The sequence below is a fragment of the Thunnus thynnus genome, chromosome 17 (genome assembly GCF_963924715.1).
Source record: "Thunnus thynnus chromosome 17, fThuThy2.1, whole genome shotgun sequence".
NCBI classification, from domain to species: domain Eukaryota; kingdom Metazoa; phylum Chordata; class Actinopteri; order Scombriformes; family Scombridae; genus Thunnus; species Thunnus thynnus.
This window is the reverse complement of record NC_089533.1, coordinates 26,044,022-26,066,822: the sequence shown is the minus strand read 5'-3', so window position 1 is coordinate 26,066,822 and position 22,801 is coordinate 26,044,022. Positions and strand designations below refer to the sequence as shown.

General features: G+C 39.1%; 1 protein-coding gene across 2 annotated transcripts; it reads right to left on the bottom strand.

The window, feature by feature from the left end:
* Positions 1 to 3,654: 3,654 nt before the first annotated feature.
* mpp2a (MAGUK p55 scaffold protein 2a) lies at positions 3,655 to 22,801 on the bottom strand. Of its 2 annotated transcripts, none has more exons than XM_067615994.1 (14): positions 22,243 to 22,801; positions 17,263 to 17,311; positions 15,635 to 15,735; positions 15,272 to 15,427; positions 14,932 to 15,102; positions 14,579 to 14,686; positions 13,784 to 13,903; positions 13,562 to 13,693; positions 11,446 to 11,548; positions 10,828 to 10,896; positions 10,468 to 10,629; positions 9,471 to 9,673; positions 7,934 to 8,062; positions 3,655 to 7,775 (listed from the first exon to the last, which is right to left on the bottom strand). In XM_067615994.1, exons 2-14 carry the CDS (start codon positions 17,291 to 17,293, stop codon positions 7,599 to 7,601), a joined length of 1,662 nt encoding a protein of 553 aa, XP_067472095.1. In that variant the 5' UTR covers positions 17,294 to 17,311; positions 22,243 to 22,801; the 3' UTR covers positions 3,655 to 7,598. The 2 variants fall into 2 exon arrangements, with proteins under 2 accessions (XP_067472095.1, XP_067472096.1); XM_067615995.1 differs by lacking the exon at positions 22,243 to 22,801 and adding an exon at positions 17,585 to 19,231.

The window sequence follows — 22,801 nt, the reverse complement described above, 5'->3', positions numbered from 1 at the left end:
AGAAACGTTCCAGGACGTTTTGGACTTGTTTTCACTCGCCATGAATTTATTTCCTCCGTGGTGGAAAACACGTTACATGAGCCTTCAGAAACTCCTGCAGGTTAAACTGGATTAAGAAAACACTTTTAGGGTTGACTAACTCTAATACACTCACTATAAACAGACTTTAAGACACTCGCTAGCCTTGCAACATTAATGCTACAAACAACCTATAATGCAACACTCTGAGTAGAAGTTGGTTTTACGCTGGTACTTTATGCATTCAAAAAGAATATCTGATGTTGTGAACATGTAATTGTCTAGCTGCTAGCGGAGTGTGTATGTAAATTAACCCATAGACCAACATGTGTAACTGGTCAAAAATATTCTTGGCGGTTGATGGATTAACAGTTTACCGTTGACATCCCTAGTTCCAATATCAGTTGCCAAAGACAAAGCATTGTAGTTTATTTCTTAACAAGACAAAGTCACAACCTAGTATAAGGCTGGACAGTGTATGAAATGCTAGGGGGATTTTAATTTGTACATTGTCTGGTTACTATCAGACATAGACATTGCAAGTTTGGTGCTGTACAATATTACAATTAAAATAATAATTATTAAATACATTGCACCAGATTTTGGATGTAGACTATATAAAAAAATATATTTTATACATTTATACCCACAACATGAAAAATAGTTTTTAGTGCAGTAACTATCAAGTTAATCATTAATGCTGAGTGTAAATGACCCCAAAACAGTAGGTTCCATGTGTGTGAAGTTTGCATTCGTAAATGTATTTGTTATATTGCTTTTATTTTATTTACCATGAACATGGAATTGCTAAATTTTGAAAGACACTAGACACATGTAACACGTGGACATTAACAATAAGTTACGCTGGTGATGGCACACAGATCCTCTCTTCTCACGTAAATGTAACATGACACAAACAGGTTTTATTTTGATAAACTGACCACACATTGGGAATCTATGGTTACTTTCTCGCCTGACAAAATATTTAAACTTAATAAAGTGACGTATTAATAGCCCTACAGCACCCTGTTTACTAGTGCCACATGTGAAACATGACTGTGTCCGCGTATCTTCCACAGGTTGGTGCTCTCAGTGTCGAAGCCTCCGTGTGAGACGCTTCAGCCAGTAAATGTGTTTTTAAAACTTATTTTGGGAATGCACTTAGTCCCGCTGAGAGGCTGGGTGCCTGCAGACATGACTGTGGAAGCGCTGTAAATGCCCCCTGATGACGTAATAAAAAACTGAATCATTTTCGAAGAGCAACAGCCAGTGGGGAAATTCCAACACTCAGCCATCCGACCAATGGTGTAACTTCATCACTCAGTCAGTGAGTCAGTCAGAGTTGGACAGACATTTGGGGTTATAGGGCTGGTCAATGGCCAGTCCAGCCAAAAATATATTAAAAGACATGCTGTTGTCTGTCTTTCAGAGTTTCAAGTCTTTGTGTCTTTGTGGCCATTAGTCTGTAAACAAATAATATTGACGGAGGAGAGCCAGGATGATTCATAAAGGACGGATCAAGGGAGGGATGAAGGGGTGAGGGTTGAGGGTCGAAGGGTGAGGGATGAAGAGATGAGAGTCGAGGGGTGAGGGATGAAGGGATGAAGGTCGAGAGATGAAGGAATGAGGGTCGAGGGGTGAGGGATGAGGGTCGAGGGTTAGGGATGAAGGGACGAAGGTCGGGGGTTAGAGATGAAGGGATGAGGGTCGAGGGGTGAGGGATGAAGGGATGAAGGTCGAGGGGCGAGGGATGAAGGGATGAGGGTCAAGGGGTGAGGGATGAAGGTCGAGAGGTAAGGGATGAAGGGATGAAGGTCGAGGGGCGAGGGATGCGTGTGAAACGGTAAGATGTGCGGCTCATAGACGCAGGGATGAAACAAAAACATGAGGCAATTAAGACGTAGGGAGCAGGCATGTGGGGATATACGACCTGGTCCTAGCTAGGGCTGAAGCAGTCTGTTGCCGCATCGTAGTGGTGGCAGGATGGAATCATCCGTGTGCCAGTGCGGGGGGCGAGAACCCACAAGCGAGTCGGCTGGAGCGGTGGTGGAACTGGAGGCTGTGCAGAACTGGAAAGCCTGGCTTTATAGGCCGCGGAGGGGCGGGATGGCAGAGGCCAGAGTGAGAGTGCTTGCGGGCACAGAGTTAACAACGGCTGGAGCAAGGGGATCAGTGACGGGGGTTGCTGAAGACACAGAAAAAACATTTGGGTGTTGGGGAAGGGAGGGGAACAGGAATAGAACAGTAGGAAATTGAGTGGGTCCATCAGAGGGATCTTGCATCAATAGATACCCAAACAGCCTACAAGGCAGACTATCAAATTCCATCCACATAGGTGTGAGACCAAGTATACATATTATAGGAAAACATGAATAGTATATTCTGTATGCCTCCATATTTGACATGCATCAAATAAACCAATCTCATATTGTGTGTGTGTATTATTCAGTCTAGTTTGCCTAATGTTCCAAGCCTTAGAAATGAAACTAGCCCATACTTTGCCACTCAGTCAAACTTCTCATTTTCATCAAACCAAAATAATTCAGGATTTTTGTTCTGCTTTCTTACAAAGGTGCACACAGGTTATCATATAAAGTAGCCTACAATAAAAATAACTGCAATTTATTCTCATCATCTCCCAGGTCACAGACCAAATGCACTCTACCTTCCTCATTTACATACTTATATTGCCAGGGGTAATATAAGTTGATATTAGGTGGACATAGCATAGAGTTCCACACCAAAAGGTTTCTGTTCTATCTATTTGAGGGTTTGGGAACTCCTCACCAAACTGCATTTCAGTTGGTGCAATCACCAGAGGCAGTGCATGTTCTTTGGGTCTCATAATTTGGATATATCAGTGTTTGTCAATTGTTGATGTTTTGTCTTACACACGCATCACCATGCGACCCTGGACCTCAGCTTATAACAGACATAGTTATAGAAAAATGATTATGTAGTCACAAACCTGTAAAATAAAGTGTTACCCATATGTCACTGTTGGTAAACTATATAGTAACATGCTTTACATGCTTGAGTGCAAATATGCAGGGCAATGTAAAGGTTGGAGGATGAGGATGAGGATATACAGAGGACAGAGTTCAGCATCCCGATGACCTGAGGAGAGAAGCTTTTTCTCATGTTAGACTTGTGCTGACAGAGATGTTTGTCTGAGCACAGAAGCTTGAATAGTCCATTTTTAAGGTGATGAGTATCCTTCATAATCATACTAGCTCTGGTTCTGCACATTTTGCTGTTTAAGTCCTGCAGAGTGTGTAGATCTGATGGTACAACGCTCTCTGTAGGGCTCTCCTTGTTGGTGATCTGGCCTATCAGTATCAGCAAACCTAACAATGGACTTGAAGCTGTTCCTGACCACACCGTCATGCATGTACAGGTTGTGCAGGAGGAGGATGAGTATATAACCTTGGTGGTGGCTCTTGCCCAAGCTGACCACCAGAGTTCTGGCAGTGAGAAAGTCCAGGATCCAGCTGTGTATATTTTAATAATATATAATATAATATAATATAATAAAATAATATTTTTTCCTTCCTTTTCTTTATTTAAACCTGTGTATGAGTCTCTTCTGATTGTAACCACATTCAGAAAAGAAATTCTGTCTACAAAAAAGAAACAGAAGATCAAAACTTATTTAATTCAATTTGCGAATCAGTCATTTATTCAGTATAGACAGAAGCATCAACAATGTCTGATTCTGCAACCAACAGTTTGACAATAAAAATTTGCTTTGAAGAGAGGCTACTAATACTGTGTGTAGAGCACAAGTGCCATGTCTTTCTGCACAACCAGTTAAAAACAATACTCGTCATTGTACACGAGAGCTTTCTGGGGATTTCGGTCAACCTCCCAACAGACCAGAGATGAGAAAAAAGTTGCAAGGTAAAACTTTTTACTGTTGATTACAGAATTGCATTCCAATTAGACATTTGAAACTGAGTCCATTTACAGTGATAGGACTAAGCTAAGGAGAACTCCACAAATGTTACACCTCAATACGTACTTGTCATGGGGAGTACTACTCAGTCTGTGAAAATAGTTACATAATGCTTTTTTTAAAATTTTGCTCTAGGAGGATCTTTCTTAAGTCTGATGATGTCATAGTGACATCATCAGGCTTGGAGACAAGATTTAAAACAGAAAACCTACATTAAAAACTGAGGATGTTGAGTTTGAAACACAGCATTTAGGAGGCATGGAATTGTTTAATGAAGAGATGCTACTGACTTGCATTATGGGAAATGTAGGATGTAGTGTTTTTGTAGCATACTAGCTCCTAAAATCAGGATATTTCAGCCTCTGCTTCTTCAATTTTGACCATACTTCTTAAAGTATCTTCTGAGTCACTAAACATTATGACGAGCTGTACTAAATTACCAGAGTACCTCTTTAAAGTAACAGTTTTTCACCCCAGCATTTTGAAATGAAACCCTTCAGTGGTACATATTTAGTGCATATACAGTATACACATGATGTTACGCTGTTGGCTTCATATTCTATGTCTAAATGACCAGGTTCCAAGCTGTTTATTCCAAAAGCAAATTGTCAATGTGCCATGTTTTTTAAGGAAGTGAATAAAAACTGCTAAAGCCAACTTACATGTTACTGTGATTATGTAAAGATACAGTGACTAAAATGGTTTTATTGCATTCATGAGATTTCATAGAAAAAGGACAAAGTGAGGTTTTGGAATGTCCAAACACGGCATATCTCAATACCAAACACTCCAGGTAACAGAGATCCAGATATAGCTGCCAGACAATTATCTGTTGTTTTCAAGCCACTTTTTTTTTTTTTACATTAATCACTAAACAATTTATTCTGCATCAAAAGTATTCAGTAGCTGCCACAATAAAAGAGTACAAACAAGCTGCTCAAGGAGCTTTCTGCAGTTGGCACCATGGACAGTGTTACATGTACAGTGGCCTAAGAGTGCACAACACAACATTTAATAAAAGCAAATTTGTTAAAATTTTAATTTGCTTTGTACTTTCACACTTTTATTTGCTTCATTTTAGTCTGTTTCTAGCACTTTATTCCTGTCTAAGTGCTCTTGTGTTATCTTGTTTCCCTCTCAATTATTGCTGTGTTGTTCACTCATAAGGTACCATGTACATGTCTTTACTGATGACATTCTCAAAGTTATCACTGAAGTGTCACATACTGTAAATACTAGGCAAGAATCTCATACATACTATATCAGTATCTATATATCACTGTGTATCTACATGCTATCTACAAACTGTTTACAATTGAGTTAATAAATACAACAAAGAGGTGAAATTATAAATACTACAAAATAAAAAGTGCAAATTAATAATGACAATGTGTGAACAGAATTACTCAATCTTATGAAATACAATGTTGTAATAAAATAGAGCTTCTGTACAAAGTTTTCTGTATATGTGTGTTTTAATGTTGAGGGGTTTCAACTATGTAATGTAATGCCACCTCTATTAACTATGCTGAGGGTCCTCAGAACTTGGGTAAAACTGGCTGTGTTCATGAGTATAAACTGATCTTTTTTCAACTGATGTATCTGACTGATTTCACGTTTAGATATTCTAAGCTTGCGTGTTGCTACATAACCTCAGAATCTACAGTTTCACACCTGGCGGTAGTTTTTTTTCAGCACGTTGTTGTTTGATCGCTTCATGGCTGACTTCTCCAGTACCAATAAAAGAACAAGGATACTGGTGGAAGGCAAATGCCATGTGGAATCTATGTTACTTAAATAAAAGCTTTGAGATGCTAATTTATGTTTCACAAACTTTTAAACCATTATGTGGTTGGCGACAGCCCAAAGTGAAAGCAAATGTTTTTGGCTTATGACCATTTAAAACAATGCAATGACCCCTCATCACTGTCTGCATTTGTCTACCAGCTGTGTCATTGTTTTATATAAATATTTTTTTTTTTAAAGTAGTACAATTAACAAATAAGTCACAAGGAAAAAGCAACAACTAGGAGAAATATGTACAGGTTGTAAACCACTGGTGTAAGGGATTGTTTGGCTATAGCCTAGCCTGAGTCAGCTAATCATCACTATCATCAATGTCAATACATATGTGATTTGCGGATTAGCTGCAATATGTAGCTGTAGTAGTTGCTGCCAGTAGTTGAATATAATTAAATTGTTATCATTAATTTTCAGTTCTTATTAACTAGGTTGCTAGCAAGAAATTGTCAGTTGCTTATTGGCTAGTTAGCTAGCTAACAATGGCAAAAAAGACACTATGAGATAGACCTAGAGAACCAAGTATCATGTGAAAAGCTGACACTACATTTGGGAACAACTCTCACACAGACTTGGTTATAATGATACAGATTTTAACAAGTCCTCCACTGTGACCTGGTTGTTAGATGTGATCACAGTACTTGCATACAACCAATTAGACCCCGCAGATCGTTCCAGATGTGGCTTTTTCTTCCTCTTACTACTATTATTATTAATATTAATGTGCATATTGTTGTGCTTTTGTCTTTTTATCACCTCTATAAGTTTTTTGTGTTCTTGGAGTGTCTGTGTGTGTCACTACAATAAATAAAAAACAAGAAAGGCAACCAACGCTTGCAACACTGACAGAGAGTGGATGAACTGTGAGGTTTGCTTGTCACTCGCCACTCGCTCACACTTAATTTGTCAAGTATAACATTCTCCAATAAGACCTAATTTTACATTCCTGTGGCTTCTGCATGATTGTGTTGCAGATAATCTGCTTTACACATAATTTGCTCACATGCACAGTGTTGCATGTGTACATGTATCAAATGTTCAAAAATGTATTGTGTCAAATGGCTTGCCTTTTTTATTTCATATTATAAAAATTGAATACTTTTGGGGTTTGTGGACTGTCAGACCAACAAATAGACAATTTTGACATCTGTTTGGGTTCTTATGATGGGTGTTTGTCATTATTTGACACATTTAATAGGTTTAAGATTTGGTCAGTTAAATGGAATAATAATCAGTAGATCAATGTTGATTGAAAAGAATCTTTAGTTACAGCCCTTGCCTCAGGTTTGCTAGTAAATGTTACTACCCCCCATAGCTTGCAGATTAAGGGTGCTGATCTGTCTCATGAAATGTAAACAATGACAAAGTCTGCTGATGATCAACAGTAATGGCACAACTCATTTAGAAACATACAAAAGTATTCACTCCAAAGTCCAGCCACAAACAGGGACACACATACACTCACAAACACACACACACACACTTGATGTGTCCAGGTAAAATCTGAATTTCTGACATTCAGGACTTCATTAGTGTTTTTGTTCTATTCCATCCTCCCTGTACTTTCTACACTGAAAAATAGAACCCTGTTTAAATAATGGATGAGACAAGAAAATATTCTGTATGTTATCCTGCAACACTGTTACTTTATAGCAAGAACATAGTTTTGTTCTGATGCTAAGCTACTGCTAAAGGCAGATTTAATCACTGTGGAAACTTATGAAAATTGAAATAAGAATATCCATTATTTACACAGTGGTATATTTTCAATGCGTCTTTCTTGTTCCTTACGTTCCCTCCCTCCTCTGCTCTCGACAGCCTCTTTCTAGAAAACCCAGGTGACAGGGACCCACTGGGGGTTTTTAGAAACTGTTTCCAGGGCGGCTTTGACAGTGCGGTAGGTCTCGTCCAGGTTGTCGTTGATGATGCTGAGGTCAAAATACTGACCGTAGGCCGCCTGGATTTTAGCACTCTCGTTGCATGTCCTCTGTAGCTCTTCATCCTGAGACAGAGAACACATGACTTGGCTTTACCCACTGTTGAGGATGTGAGAGTGAGAAAAGACAGAAATCACACTATCTCTAGTTGCTTGCTACTTCCACAATTGGCACAGCTGAAATTGTTACTTTTCTACACGTGTGTACAGTAAATGTTTCTTACCGTAAGTGTCTTATTAACCACCTCTGCCTCTACAGCTGAGTGATTCATCGCCTTGAGGACCTCGAAGTCTGGAGACTGAAGGAACACCACATACGGCAAGAACTCGGAGGTCCTCAGCACTTTGAGAGACTAGAATGGACACACATATGCAATATGAATACACACACATGACATTGAATGAGTAACTTTGTACTCTGCTACAGTGTCTGTTGTTAAGATGCCCTTGAGGACGGCACATGACACCAAATAAATACAACCATACTTAAAATGTTTCTGTGCTGTTTGTGAAGAATCAAAAATATAATACATCCCTAAAAAACACCACATGCTACAGGCTCAAAAATTGCCATAGAGTTGAAGAAATACCTCTGTGACACTGTGTCTACAACAATTCAAAAGAATAATTTTCTCAAAGGTAGTATTTTATAGCGGGATAGTTGTATTACATTACAGTGCACAAGGGTTTCTATTTTTCTGGTCAGTCAGTGTATGTGAAGCTTGAAGTGCCATGGAAAATAATGACTGAAGGAGAAGTTCATTTTGGTTCCTTAAAACTGCACTAATCAATATTTCTATATTATCAGTGGCTTAAATTATTATGTGTAATGTAAAAGGTCACTCATAGTGATCAACCCACAGAGAACTATCACCCGCCTCAGCGATTTTCCTCAGCTCTATGGAGTGTTTTAGCATTTTTTTACTTATTGCTTTGGCTTTATGCCCCAAAACTTTACTGTCTTGATTCAGTCTCACTGCTCTCATCAACTCTGTTTCTTGCAGCAGCTGCATTCACAGAAAAAGCTCTAATAAATTGCTATGCTCAGCACCAAACAGCAGACACACAAAGTAAGGGACTGGCTGGTGAACATAGTGGAGCATTTAGCAGCTGAAGAGATATTTTTCTCAGAAGTTGGTGAAGACCAAAACCGAGCTAAAAGGACAGTGAATGTCGGTCTTGCATGTGTAAGGTGGACAGAAACATGACATGACTTGACAAATCAGTGCTAATGTTGTGTCATGTCTGTTGGATGTGTTTGTTATAATGTTTACCATAACACCTTCATAAGGAGATGTTGCATTTATTCTATTGCACTGTATATTTTCTATTTTTATGTCTGTAAAGCACTTTGAAAACCATAATTTTGAAAAGTGCTATATAAATGAAGGATATTATACAGTATTATTATGTTGTGTATAGAGTGTGTTCTGCTGCCCCCATATGGCTAAAAATCAACCAGTGTAGGATTTGAAAAATTTCCAATTTTGGTGCTCCCCTGTGGTAGTATTAAATACACTGTGGCATAAACCAAAACTCACCAACAAAATAGTTGTTTAGATTTGTCTGGCAGTTGTTCTGTGGCCAAAATACATCACATCCACATTCTATACAATGACGTGGTAAAATGTTAATATAACTAATAGAAATTGTGGCCAGATCTAGAAAAATTTGAAGTTGAAAAAACACAATTGGTGCCACATTCTATTTTGTCTTTTGGTGATTCCATAATGTAACTGTATGTGTTTGTATGTGTTGAACCTGAGGGTTGGCATCCAGTATGCAGACACGTCCTGCCTCCACCACCTCATGTATGGAGTCAATCTTGATTCCATACAGGCTGCCGTCGTACTCTCCATGTTCAAGATAGCGCCCGTTCTTTATGTCAGTCTCCATCTTGCTGCGGCTGGTGAAGGCGTACATCCGACTCTCGCGCTCCCCCTTTTTGGGCTTTCTGGAGGTGTCTGGAGGACAGACACAAAAACCCGGTCGTATAAGCCTTTTGTTAAAGTCTTTGTCAGCATCACACATTTTACCTGTATCAGTATGTTCCTGCTATTAACTGAAGCTGTAAGTTCTTTACACAGAGAGAAATTTTCAAGACTCCATGTTTTTATGGCTGCATCATTACATCAAATAGAAATATTTTGGATGTCTTGTGCATAATTGTATACAGATTTTCCTAAAACATATTTGGTATCTTTGGAAACTTTTGGATCTCCACAAGAATTCAAAATAAAGTTCAGTGGGTTTATAAAAATATTTGTACTGAATAATCCAAACCCCGCTCTAGCCTGTATTACCACTTCAGGATTGTTCCATAATATAACTCCTGCTTATTGAGCAACACTGCACCAAAGCTAAAGCAAACGTCTGAAACAAGGGATTTATAGTGGCTGTATCTGGATAATTTGATAGTTCATCAAAACTTTAACATAGTTTTCAAAAAGTTCTGTCTGACAGGACTTTCCTGGGAAATTCCCTCTCGTACAAAGTCATGATACATTTTACATGTCCTAGTTATTACTAACAGTAATGGATGAATGAACAGAAAAAACATAACTATAAAAACTAAACCATGCTCAACGATAATTATAAGAAAACAACATCACACTTATGTTCACTCTGTTTGATTAATGCATAATGTAGACATTTACAGTGTTAACACTATAAAAAGAAAAAAAACAACAGGTAATTTAAGTGCCTTTCAAACCATGACTCTAGCAATGGACTACTTTAATATATTTAGATTTCATACATGGAATGGTGGTGCCGAAGAGTTGTGGATCCCTCAGAAGGAGATTGTTCTTCAGTCTCCGTCTCCCCACACCCTGGGCACCAATCAAAATCAGAGTTTTTCTCTTGAAAGGTGGGACCTTGGCCACCTCCTCGTAGAGCAATATCTCATGTCTGTCAAACTCTGAGAGAGGAATAAAGGGAGGAGGGATTACAGAAAGAGAAAAGCAAAGAGGGAAGAACACAGGTGAAACTACAGATGTAAACAGGGAAGACTTAGAAAGCAAATAAAGAGGAAAGCAATATAATTTAAGGCCTACAAGCACATACTTAAACCACAGGGCTATATAAGTTAATTAATATAGTAATTAAGTTTTGTTACCTGCATTTTTAGTGGTCACATACATCATCTTTTTCTTCTTCTTCCCTCCAACACCAGTACACAGATTTCCTATCACACAAACAGAAATTCTTAAAAAGGTTAGTATTATTATTAGCAAGATGAATTTGAAAAACATGACTGTGACATCTCTGGGCTTTCCTGTCATCTTGATATTCTTCAGACAACATGTGGTTTTGGAGCCTGTTTTCTCAATATTCAAACTATACTCAGTGCAGAGCAGAGACATTTGGAGTTTTGGTTAAATTTAGAAATGAAAGCCTTGGGTTTATGAAAGCTCCTCTGAGCTAAAACTCCCAACTAACTGGTGTCCCATGTGCTTCGATTTATATATTTTCCTGGGCATTTCTTTGCAGACCTGGTATTTCACCACCAGATGGCAGCATAACATAGCAGAAGACTAAAGATGTGAGCAGCAGCACACAATTTAGGGAAGAATCAATAGAACATAGTTACTAAAACCATAGGCTATATCTTTGACTCAAGACAACTATATTTGTCAACTTAAAGCACCTTTACTTAAAATTTACTTCATTATTAAATATTCTTTTATTTATTATCAAAGTCTTTAATTCATTTTCACTGTGCTATTTCAGTCACCTGCAGGTGCCAGTTCCACATCTCTCTTGACAAACGCTTTCCTCTTCTCCTCCAGCATTTGACTGGGTATCAGCCCCGCACTTCCACCCTCCACATGACGTGCCTGAATAGCACACACACACACAGAGAATGTATAGACGGGTGACAAATTAAAGGTAAACCAACATAAAGTGTCTTAGTAAGGTGTTGGGCCACCAGGTGCTGCCAGATTAGCTTCAGTGCACCTTGGCATTGATTGTACAAGACTCTGAACTCTACTGGAGGGATGACCACCGTTCTTCCAAAAGATATTCCCTACTTTGGTGTTTTGGTGATAGTGGTGGAGAGCGCTGGCTAACAAAATACAAAATCTCCCATTGGTGTTCAACTGGGTTGAGATCTGGTGACTGCAAAGACCATAGCATATGATCCACATAATTTTCATACTATATGAAGGATAAATCATCTGACAAAATCAATTTTTTCCACATCTCTGTAGACCAGTGCCTATGGTTTTTGCACCTCTGAACTCTCAAATGTGCATTCATCTTTGTAACGAGGGGTTTATGTACTGCAACCCTACTATAATACCCCTCTCTATGTAACTGTCGACACGATGTAATTGCTGACACAGTCTGATCACATCCTGCATTGACAATCTCAGTCACCTCAGGAAGAGCTGCTCTTCTGTTTTTCCTTATATGTCACACTAATGGACGAGCATGGTCATAAAATGTGCGCTGTCGACCACAATTTCCAACCCTATTTACTGATGTCTTTCCAATAGATCTAAATATATGGAATGAAATTAGGGTCATATGTAATGTAGTTGTGTATCACCATATCTGAGTGTGTGAAAACATTTTGATGAAATGAATTCAAATGTTTGAATGTGTAAAAAATATCTGAATGAATAGATTTAATTTTTGAATCTGTAAGAAGATCTACAGCTGTGCATGACATTTTGTGAACAAATGAAAAAGATTTCCACAAATAATTTCTCATGTGTGAGTGCATTAAGAAGATTTGCACAAAGGTTTGTTTGCAGTTAGAAAAAAAAGTTTGCAGTTGCACATTTATCTGTTTGTGGGTGAAAAAAAGTGACCACAGAACTCAATTGTATGTGTGAATCCCAAGTTTACAGCTACGAATCAAATCAATAAGTACAAATCAAACCTACGAGTACAAATACTTTTGTCTCACATTTGACGCTTCCTCCTGAATAGCCAATGGGATGCTCTGAAACACAGGGGGCATGTCTGCTGAAGGTCCTGAAAACATGCCCCGACTGAACAGCCTCTTAGCCTCTGAATTTAACAACACTCATGCCAAACTCCCAAATAAAAATACACAATTCAAAATAGGCCTTGTTTGTAGGTGTAAGACAAGCAACATAGATGATATTTTAAAAAATAAAGTAACGTTAGGAGCCACTGTTTAATTTGGCACCTATTTTGTGGGTAAATGTGGACTTTTTTCCATAAAAATGTAAGTTAAATGACTAGGTAACAAGTGATCCATCACCAATCATCGTTATGTTAAATTGTCGTTTTTTAAAAAAAATGGAGTTTGATCAAAACGTTTTTACACATTCACACATTTGGATGTATTCATACAGAAAGTTTTCACACATTCAGATATGGTGATACACAGCTATAATAAATGTGACCCTAATTTCATTCCATATACATGCAGATGTCACTTAAGTCACTGTTCCTATTGAAACACTAGCCAGTTGAGCAGTCTTTGTGACTGAAGCTCCTACTATCATCTTTTCCTCTTGCCATCTTGATACAAAATCAGAATCAAATGGGCCTGCTCAGCATTTGTATACATGCCACAGAGCATGATCGGATGTTAATTGCTTAATTTTACAACGCAGTGCACCTGTGTAGAAGCATTTGCATTCGTTATACTTCTCCACTCATTTATTCAGGTTTTTGCTTTGATTCGTCACCCATCCATATTCACCCGTCTCCCGTTATTTTCACAACAAGCATTTGAATTTGAATCTGAAGGAAATCAGAATTTGAACATCTTTCTATCTGCTGTAGAATCCACAAATTAACATAAAGAAGTGAAAATTGATGCACACACATATTTATATACACAGACACACGGTGCTTCTGTACTCCACCTGCCACCAGTTGACGTCATCCTGGTTGACTATCTGCAGGATGTCCCCTGTCTCAAACCTTAACCCCGCTTCCTTACAGGGAATCAAGTTGTCATTGGCCGGATCGTAGTCATAGTGACACTTAAAGAACACCTGGAAAAAAAGTGCAAGTGAAGATTCACAATTTATGCCTGTAATTATCATGTATGTCTGCTGTCTGTCTGTGGTGTTTATATCTGTCACCTGTCTGGGTGGTATTGCTTCATGGTAGCTGGGCAATATCTTCAATACCACACTTCCACTGGTGGCTTGCAGCTCCTCCTGCAACACCCTGGGGTCCTGGCCCACCTCTCGTCCATTCACCTGTCAGCACAGTGGATGAAAGTTTATGAATTGACACGCAAATTAGTATATTTGTGGCACCAGATTCAATGGAAGATGACAATTTACCCAGGAAAAAAAGAGGGCCCAGGACAGAGCATTGAGGTACTCCACAGTTAAGATTGGACAAGGATAAGTGATTACATATTCACTTTTTCTTTGGACAGAGCAAGGCTAGCTATCTCCCCCTGCTTCCAGTATTTATGCTAAGCTAAGCTGTAGTTTAATATTTAGCATAATACATGAGAGTGGTATCAGTCTTCTTATCTAACTGTCAACAACAAAGTGAATAAGCATATTTCCACCCAAAATTGAACTATTCCTTTAAAAACCACTGTCTCAGTTAAAGAAATATAGTGTTTATTGAGAGATCAAAACTTCCTGGTGAGTAAAGGTCACACAAGGTGCCCTGTGGAGTTTTGTAAACAAAGTAAAGTTCAGTACCTGTCTTCTTCTTCACTGCCTTTGTTGGTGTTGTGCTACGTTTGTTGGTGCATTATTGCAACCAACTGTTGATTAGCAGAATAGTTTGACAGGATATGAATCTGGCTGAATACTCGTGCGTATGTGTCCTCATGTGTGTGCATGATACTAACACAACGGAAAAAATGCTAGTGGTCAAAAACACCACATGGTACCTTTAATGGTCTACCTTACCTCTTTGATGATATCTCCGACATGCAGCAGTCCTTGCTGATCTATCATCCCTCCATGGAGGATGCGGGCTATCACCAGCTCACCACCCTCCACCTTGAATGTCACACCCTGAAACACAATTCATGTAGGCTATTGTTCCAATCATCATGATGATAAAATCAACATCTACAGTAATAAGTAAAGACAAACTGCACATGTCCTGGAATTGGAGTTCAGTAATTTGATTAAAATATAACTACTGCATTTTTGATGCACAGATTAAATGCACTAGGAAAGTTTGGAGCAGAAACTGTGCAAACCTACTTAGAATGAATCAGCTGTGTCATATATGTTAATGCTATAATGTTACCTACCAGATGCTCCCCTGCCACTTTGCGTATGCCCACCATGCGGATCGCATCAGGTGGCGGGTGCAGGGTGTGTGTGTGGCCATCCTCCAGATCATTATCCACAAAGTCACATGGGCTGGGGGGTGGGCTTTCACAGACCTGGGACGCCACTGAATCATGAGTCTCCAGTAGAGACTGACAAACCAAAAGAAAAAAAAAATACAATGTTAGTCACAAAATATAAAAAATGTATTACTATTAAGGCTTTTTTGCTGTTTTTATTTTAAGACATTTTGACAGTGGACCATATTTTAAATGTAATGTAATAATACAATATGTTGTACTGTGTGTATGTGTTCCACACCTGGAAGTGAGGCTGTACGAGTATGCGGGAGAGCTCAGCTGCAGTGTCGGAGCGTTGTGTGAAGGGGTCGAGGTCTCTGAGGATCTCCTGCAGGAGCTCAACGTTGTTCTCCCTCACCGCCGACAGACGTGGCTCCTTCAGGCTTTCCTCCTGCTCCTAACACACAAACACACACACACACACATACAGTTATATACATAAAACATGGATACACACAGACACAACACCATGATAGAAATGCATCTTTAAGTACAGTACAGACAGATAAAGACACATAAGTGTCTTTACTAGTGAATATGCTTGTACATACACACAGTTCTGTAAGTGTGTGTGTGTGTGTGTGTGTGTGTGTGTGTACCACACCAGAGGGCTCTCCATGATGCCTTTGAGGTAGATGAGGTCCAGGTCATTGGCCGTGGTGGAGCTATTGGTGCTGTCGCTCATTGCGTCCAACATCTGGGGCACTATAACACATACACACACATGCACAGCCACGCACACACAGAAGAGGGAAGGGACAAGGGAAATCAGACACTGATAAATGAGACAGAGCTCTCATGGCTGTAACTGCAGGGCTGTTTTAAAAGTCTGATATGTAATATCAATCGTTTTGGCTTTATTTGTACTCACAAAAAAACCCAAAACCCCACTAGTGCCCTTTTCCCTTCAAATTTGAAATGAAAGCCCATATGTGTAAATTTTTTGTGATCATAGAATTTTCCAAATTATTCTGCTGGAATAGGTTTTTGTTTGTAAAAGTGCTACTAATAATAAAATAATCAAAGTCCAAAATGGTGCCGTGTATGTGTTGGTTTAAGGTCTTCATTGTCAGTGTCTAATTCAGAACCCGAATATATCAACCAGCATGAATTTCTGCCACTGTGCCTTTTTTTTAATGCTACCACTGGGAGTGCCTGGGAGGTGCCAAACCACACACACAGGGACTTGAACTAAATTAACCTTTTTGTAAAAAGAAGTAGATAGTTAAGGCCAGGGCTTTAATAGTAACTAGTAACATAAAGCTAATTATAGCCTACTAACTAACAGCTATGTCCTTGTAGCCAGATACTAGGCAAACAAACAAATACATATTTTTTAAAAATATAAATAAAAGTTGATTTGATTTGGCACATTAAGATTAGTTTACCCATTATGTGGAGTACTACAAAGCCTGCTGAATTAATTGTATCATGTTTATCGAGGATATTGCTAAAGTCTGAGAAAACAACCTTGATGATGTCATAGTGATGTCATCTCTGCTTGGGCTTTTGGGCTAATTTTCCACAGAGCAATACTTAAAGGGCAACATGAAATTAAATAATTTGACCAACAGACCAATTTAGTGTGTTTTAGTTTGCAATTCTTACACAAATCACAGACTTCTTTTCTTTTTTTTACTCTTCTTTATATTTAACTTACCTTAAATGTGAAATGTGAAATTTATTTCATGTCCTCACCTTTTCAATGTTGTTTATTAAAATATTGATGTTCATAAAGTTCTTTAAAAAAAATCAACAGAGAGCCTGGCAAGAAGTGTAGATTTTGAAACACATGGGGATTTACCCAGCATGGAGGCTGTGATGAAAGATGCTATTGATCTGCATTGCATTGACCTTGCTGCTTCAATTTTGACCATTCTTTCTTTTAATCTGTCTCTTGTGAGTCCCTCAACTTTATGGAAATGCAATACTATGCAGTGCTCATTTGAGTTTACTTTGAACCTCTTTTCCCTCAGTCGTCTACAAAGAGCAGCCTTGGCAGCTACTATTACCTGAGTAGAGTTCAACAGGATTGATCCAGCTTTTTCTAAAGTCATATTTAAAAGAAATAGTAGTTCTTCTACTAAAGTCAAATATTCTTGTACTCTTATCCATGTTTTTACTCATTGAAGAGGCTTTAAACTGGATATTCAGGCATACGTGTATACAGAAAACATACTGAATAGACATATGGTGATAGGAGCTAATGAGGAGGAATGTGTGTGGTCTCACCAGGCTCTGTCCTGGTGGAGGCCACAGGCATGGTAGAGCTTCAGTCAATCTGAGAGAGAGAGGGAGAGAGAGACAGAGATAGACAGATAGACAGACAGATAGAGTAAACCGAGTGGAGATTTTTTTCTGTAACAGTGAGGTCAGCAAACAGGAGGAGAGTGACGTTTTTTGTTTAATCTGCTGAGAAGGTATGTTGGAAATACAGTTTTCACCCTCAAGTGACAAAGTTCAGTAAAAACTCCTGGATGCACACGCAAGAGTAATGTTCACATTAGATCAGACACATATTTTAACCAGTGCACCCTTTCAAAAAATGAATTACCTCAGCCTTTACTGTTTCTTTCCATTGTATTTTCTGCAACCACAGCCTTCTACTGTTGGGTTTTGCAGCTGTGCTGGAGAAGTGTGAGGGTTAAATGTCTTGCTTAAGAACACCTCTACAGTGCAGTTTCTTCCTTTTCTGCCTAGACTGACCCTGTCATACTACTGCCTGAAAACTTCTTTAGCCAACCTCTTCCAACCTCAGGTCTCCAGGCACTGAGCATTCTGCTAATCACAGATTTTTCAGCAAAGAAAACACAGGTTACTATTATAATTCCTTCAGTGTGTACTGAAAATCTGCAGATTCTTCTTGTGATGAATGGCTTTGAATGTGCGTGTTTGTATTACAGCCCTGCAGGAATCATATGCAAACTCCTCCCAACACAACACACAGCACAACAATCACACACACACACACACACGGCAGGCAATGACGTCAGCAAGGGTGGATGGAGCTCCAGCGATTGTTCTGGAATTGAACATCCATACGGAGAGAGCGAGAGAGAGGTTGACAAAGATAGGAAAGTAAAGAAAGAGAGAGAGAGAGAGAGGTAGGGGAGGGGGGCATGTGGGCGTAACTAATCTAAACATCGCCATGACAACATACACAATACAACAGACGGACAGGAGAACAAAGAGGCACAGCCTACCATTTAACTATATTTGACATTTCCAGCTTTAACACTATCTATCTATCTGTACGTTGCTATCATAAAGCTGCTGCTACAGCTCATTGTGGCTGCCATGGAAACCTGCCCTCCTTCAGTTTTGCCTCCACACACACACACACACGCTTACATTGCTGCTTATGCTAGAGTAGGCATTACACAACACCTCAGGCAAGGGAAGAGTGGAAGAGATGATGACGTAGAAAAGAAAACAGCTCACTTCAGACAGATTTAAGAGCAGTTTCTTTTTCAAAGGAAGTTTTCAAAGATGCAACCTGACACACGGCAGGAGGAGGAAGGTAAAAAATCAGAGCTGGCCAGTACTGGATTTTTCATGCTGTTACCAACATCAATATGAAAGTTTTACATATATGTCGGTGCTTTCTGGTGTCCCTAAAGTACCTCAAATATATCTTGGCATTTCTGTATTGCTGAAATATACACTGATACTGATATGTACTCAGTTGCCAGTTTTTTTTTAGCTTAAACTAATGCAAATTACATACATCAACCCTGCAGTAAACCTTCATAAAGGTTATAATGCTCCGTTTTTCTTGAACCCGTCTTACACAAATTGATTCACCTTATGGTTATTGTTGGTTCTGTGGTTTGTGCTGCTGTTGAATTGTACGGGGTTACATACTGAGAGGTGTTCTTCCACTCGCTGAAATAAATGAGGTGGAAGAAAGATGAGGAACTTCTGCCATTAGAAAGGAACAGTGTGCCTAATAAACTGGCAACTGAGTATGTGATAAACTGAAACTGGCCAATAATACAGTGTTAATGTGCCAGTCTGCCTGTACTAAAAATAAATCTATTCACATTCTATTCCTTCTGCTCTCAACACACAGTCATTGTACCCATGATCATCGACAATGTGTTATATTGCTATGTGCTATAGATTTTTAGGTCTGATGGCATATTTGCTGTATGTTCATTCGCTCTGTCTTTCAGGTGTTTCTTGGTGCATCTCATGTATAACACTATGTATATAGTGTTACAGTTTATGGGCAATGTTTACATATGTTATTCATACATTTAAAGGTGCTTTTAACCATTCTTTCTTTCTTTTAGGTGGCAGAAACTGTAAATCAGCTTGTCTCTGACAAAATGAATATCCCAAATAAATTCCATGATGTTATTAATTTGTTGAGTCTGATTACTATTACTACTACTATTGTTAGTACTGTTTTATTTTTCTCTCTTTTTGTTTTTTTGGATTAACTGACTGCAAGTGTGTGGAAAAAGCTGCTGCAGAGGGAAACTTATTAGATTTTATGATTTGTATATCATGATGTCATTGTTCTGTTGTTTCTTTGTTATTTTTTCATCCCCAGGAGCACCTTAAAGGACGGGTTCACAGTTTTTCAAGTCTGTCTTAAAACAACAGTCAGGAACTCAAACGAACATTGAAATAGGTTTTTCTTGCCATAATCATTCCTCCTGTTCATACTGACCACAAGAAGATCCCTTCATGATGCACTTACAATGGAAGTGATTGGGGACAAAATCCACAGTCGTCCTGTGCAAAAATGTATTTAAAAGTTTATCTGAAGCTAATATGAACGTTCATATATGATATCCATATGAGTCAAATCAAGTAGATATCTTTCAATGTTACAATCTTTTTAGTGCCAAAGTTCCTCTTTTTGTTACTATACTTCCACCACAGCTCAACAGGGAAACACTGTCCAAGGAAACACAAAGAGGGAAACTGATGCTAAAAAGACTGTAAATGTGTCAGATATCCACTTGATATGACTAACTCAGACTGATGAAGCCTCATATAAGCTTCACATCAACTTTTAAATACATTCTTGCACTAAATGACTATGTGGACATTAGGGATGTGCAGAGAGCCCAGTGCTTGTATTTGTATCTCTATTTGTTGAGGCAGCAAAATTATTAATATTTGTATTTATATTCAAATAAAAGTGGAAATAGCCGTAAAAATCCAGTTTTTGCTTTTATTATGCTTTTTTTTTAGGAGTCTTACGAAGGAGGTCTCAAACTCGAGTCTCCCAGATCATAGACGACTGCACTGACTACTGAGCTAAAGCAAGTGCATCCCAAATGCACAGACAGACCTCTACCTATTTATACACCCATAACACAGAGACAACACAGCAGGTAACATGTAGAGAAGAACTTTAGTGGTGATTCTTGCTTTGCACTTTTCATTTACTGCCTATTTTTTACAACTTAACTTTGTGGAAAGGAGAAGGAAAACAACAGGTTATGTAGAGTCCCTTGAAAGCACTTCGCTTGTGTCAGTAGCTCAGCTTTATCTCTGGGGAACACCCCCAACTCTGGGAGTGATGTCCAAATTAGGAAATGTACAGCATTCAGAAGGTGGATGTGACTCCCTTCAAGAGAAAAACAAATCATTTTTAAAATATTTGTACAAATTAAATGTCCGTAAAAAAACAACAAAAAAACGCTATTTGTGCTTTGCCAAATAACATATTTGGATTCAGACACACTCCTAGTGGACACACTGTGGATTTTGGCCTCCATCACTTACACTTAAAGCACATTTGAAGGGGATCTTTTAACAGCCAGTATGAACAGGAGGAATGATTACAGCAAGGAAAACCTCTTTCACTGTTCATATGGACACCTGACTGTTGTTTTAAGACACACTTGACAAACTGTGAACCCGTCCTTTAAAGTTCCCTGGACTTACTACATGTGAAACTAACTAGGCGCTTGGCCCTGTATTATTTTTTATAAATTAAAAAGTAATAATACAAACAAAAAAAGTAAAAAAGTAGTGAGTAAAATAGCTCCCAGTTGGGCTCATCACTATACACCTGAACTACAAAAACAGCCAAACATACACTGCTGTGAGCTCCATCTGCTACCCTCTTCCTCCTCACTTTGCCTCTACCTCCATCCTATTTCCCTCTTCATCTCTCTGTTCCTGTCCCACCTGCTATCCTCCCTCACTGTTTTGTCCGCTTCTTGCCTCCTCATCTTCCCATCCTCAACTCCCTCCATTGCCTCAGGATCCTCTCCCTCTCCTCTCTCCCTTTATACTTTCCCTCGCTTGCAGCCCCCACCCCTAATGTTCCCTCCTTCCTCTCCTCCCGACATCCTCCCCTCCATTACTCCCTTATTTATTCCCCCCCTCCTCCTCCATCACTGCCCCTCCTCCCTCCGTCTCCTACCATCTTCCATCTGCTCAGCTGCGCCAATATATAAAGAAAAAAATGTTGCCAGGCGCAAACACTCACACACACCCACACACTCATACACGCAACACACACACACACACACACACCTTACCTTGATGTGAAGATACAATGTTGTTCTTTTTCCTCTCATTTTTTTCTTGACATTTTACATGATTTCAAGTGTCCTGACATTATAAAACAATTATTATTATTATTATGCCCAATGGGGTGTAATGGGTATTATGTGTGTCTGTGTGTGAGGGGGTGGGTGTGGAGTGGGTGTCACTTGAACCACATCAGCACTGTTTGTGAGTGTATTTCATAAGCTCGTCTCTTCATTAAACGTTTGTAGCATGATAACTTTGATATCCCTGGCATTTTTCACCTAACACACACACACACACACACACACACACACACACACACACGCAGAAGGGTCTTCTTATTAGTCTCAGGGGTCATATATAACAAAGCGTGCTGAACACACACACACACACACACACACACACACACACACACACACACACACACAAAAGGCTGGCCGACAGAGAAAATGCTAACTCAACAATATTGGAGTAAATGCTGGTCGAGTAGCGCTATTATGAGCGTACTGTTTTATTTAAGTAGCTACACACATATTGTCACGCACGCACCTTTGCCAACCTGGTGGTCCAGTACAGCTGCTCTACAATAGACCAGTCTCAGTGGGAGGAGAGAGAGAAAAAGGAGTATAAGATGCTCTACAGCACCTGCAATACATGCCGCCTGTTAATAAAGCCACCATGTTTGTGTTGAATTAAAAGCCCTTCACCTACCTTTCAGCACAATGAGGCAGGCTTCCCGCTGTCTGTGATGTCTCGTGCGTTTCTTGTTGTCGTCTGGCTTCGTTTAGCCGTCAGCGGCGGCAAAAGTGTCAATTCTGGCAGTAACATACACATGACTTCCGACAGTATTTCAGAATAAAACCCTTTTGGCAACAATATGCAGTTTCAATTGTTGAAACGGCATATTGTTGCTTCGGAATAACATATATAGAATGGACCTTTAAGTACTAAAATATATACAGTGTGAATCAGGAGTTGATTTAAAATGTTAAACAAGTAAATAATCAGGCCTAATTCACTTAATTTTGAAGGTAAATGCGATATATTTCCGGTCATTCTCGACATATTTTTGGAACCTTGACACCAATCGACGCGGTATTAGTATAGGGCCAGTGTGTTGTTTTTCTTTTTGTGTTTTTCTGCCTTCTTCAAAAGGGGTAATCAAAGCAATTTTCCAAATCAAGATCAGTTTACTCGTCATGGGGAATATACAGCTGTATATTGCCTCTACAACCCAGGTGATGTCATAGTGATGTCATCAGAGTAGAAT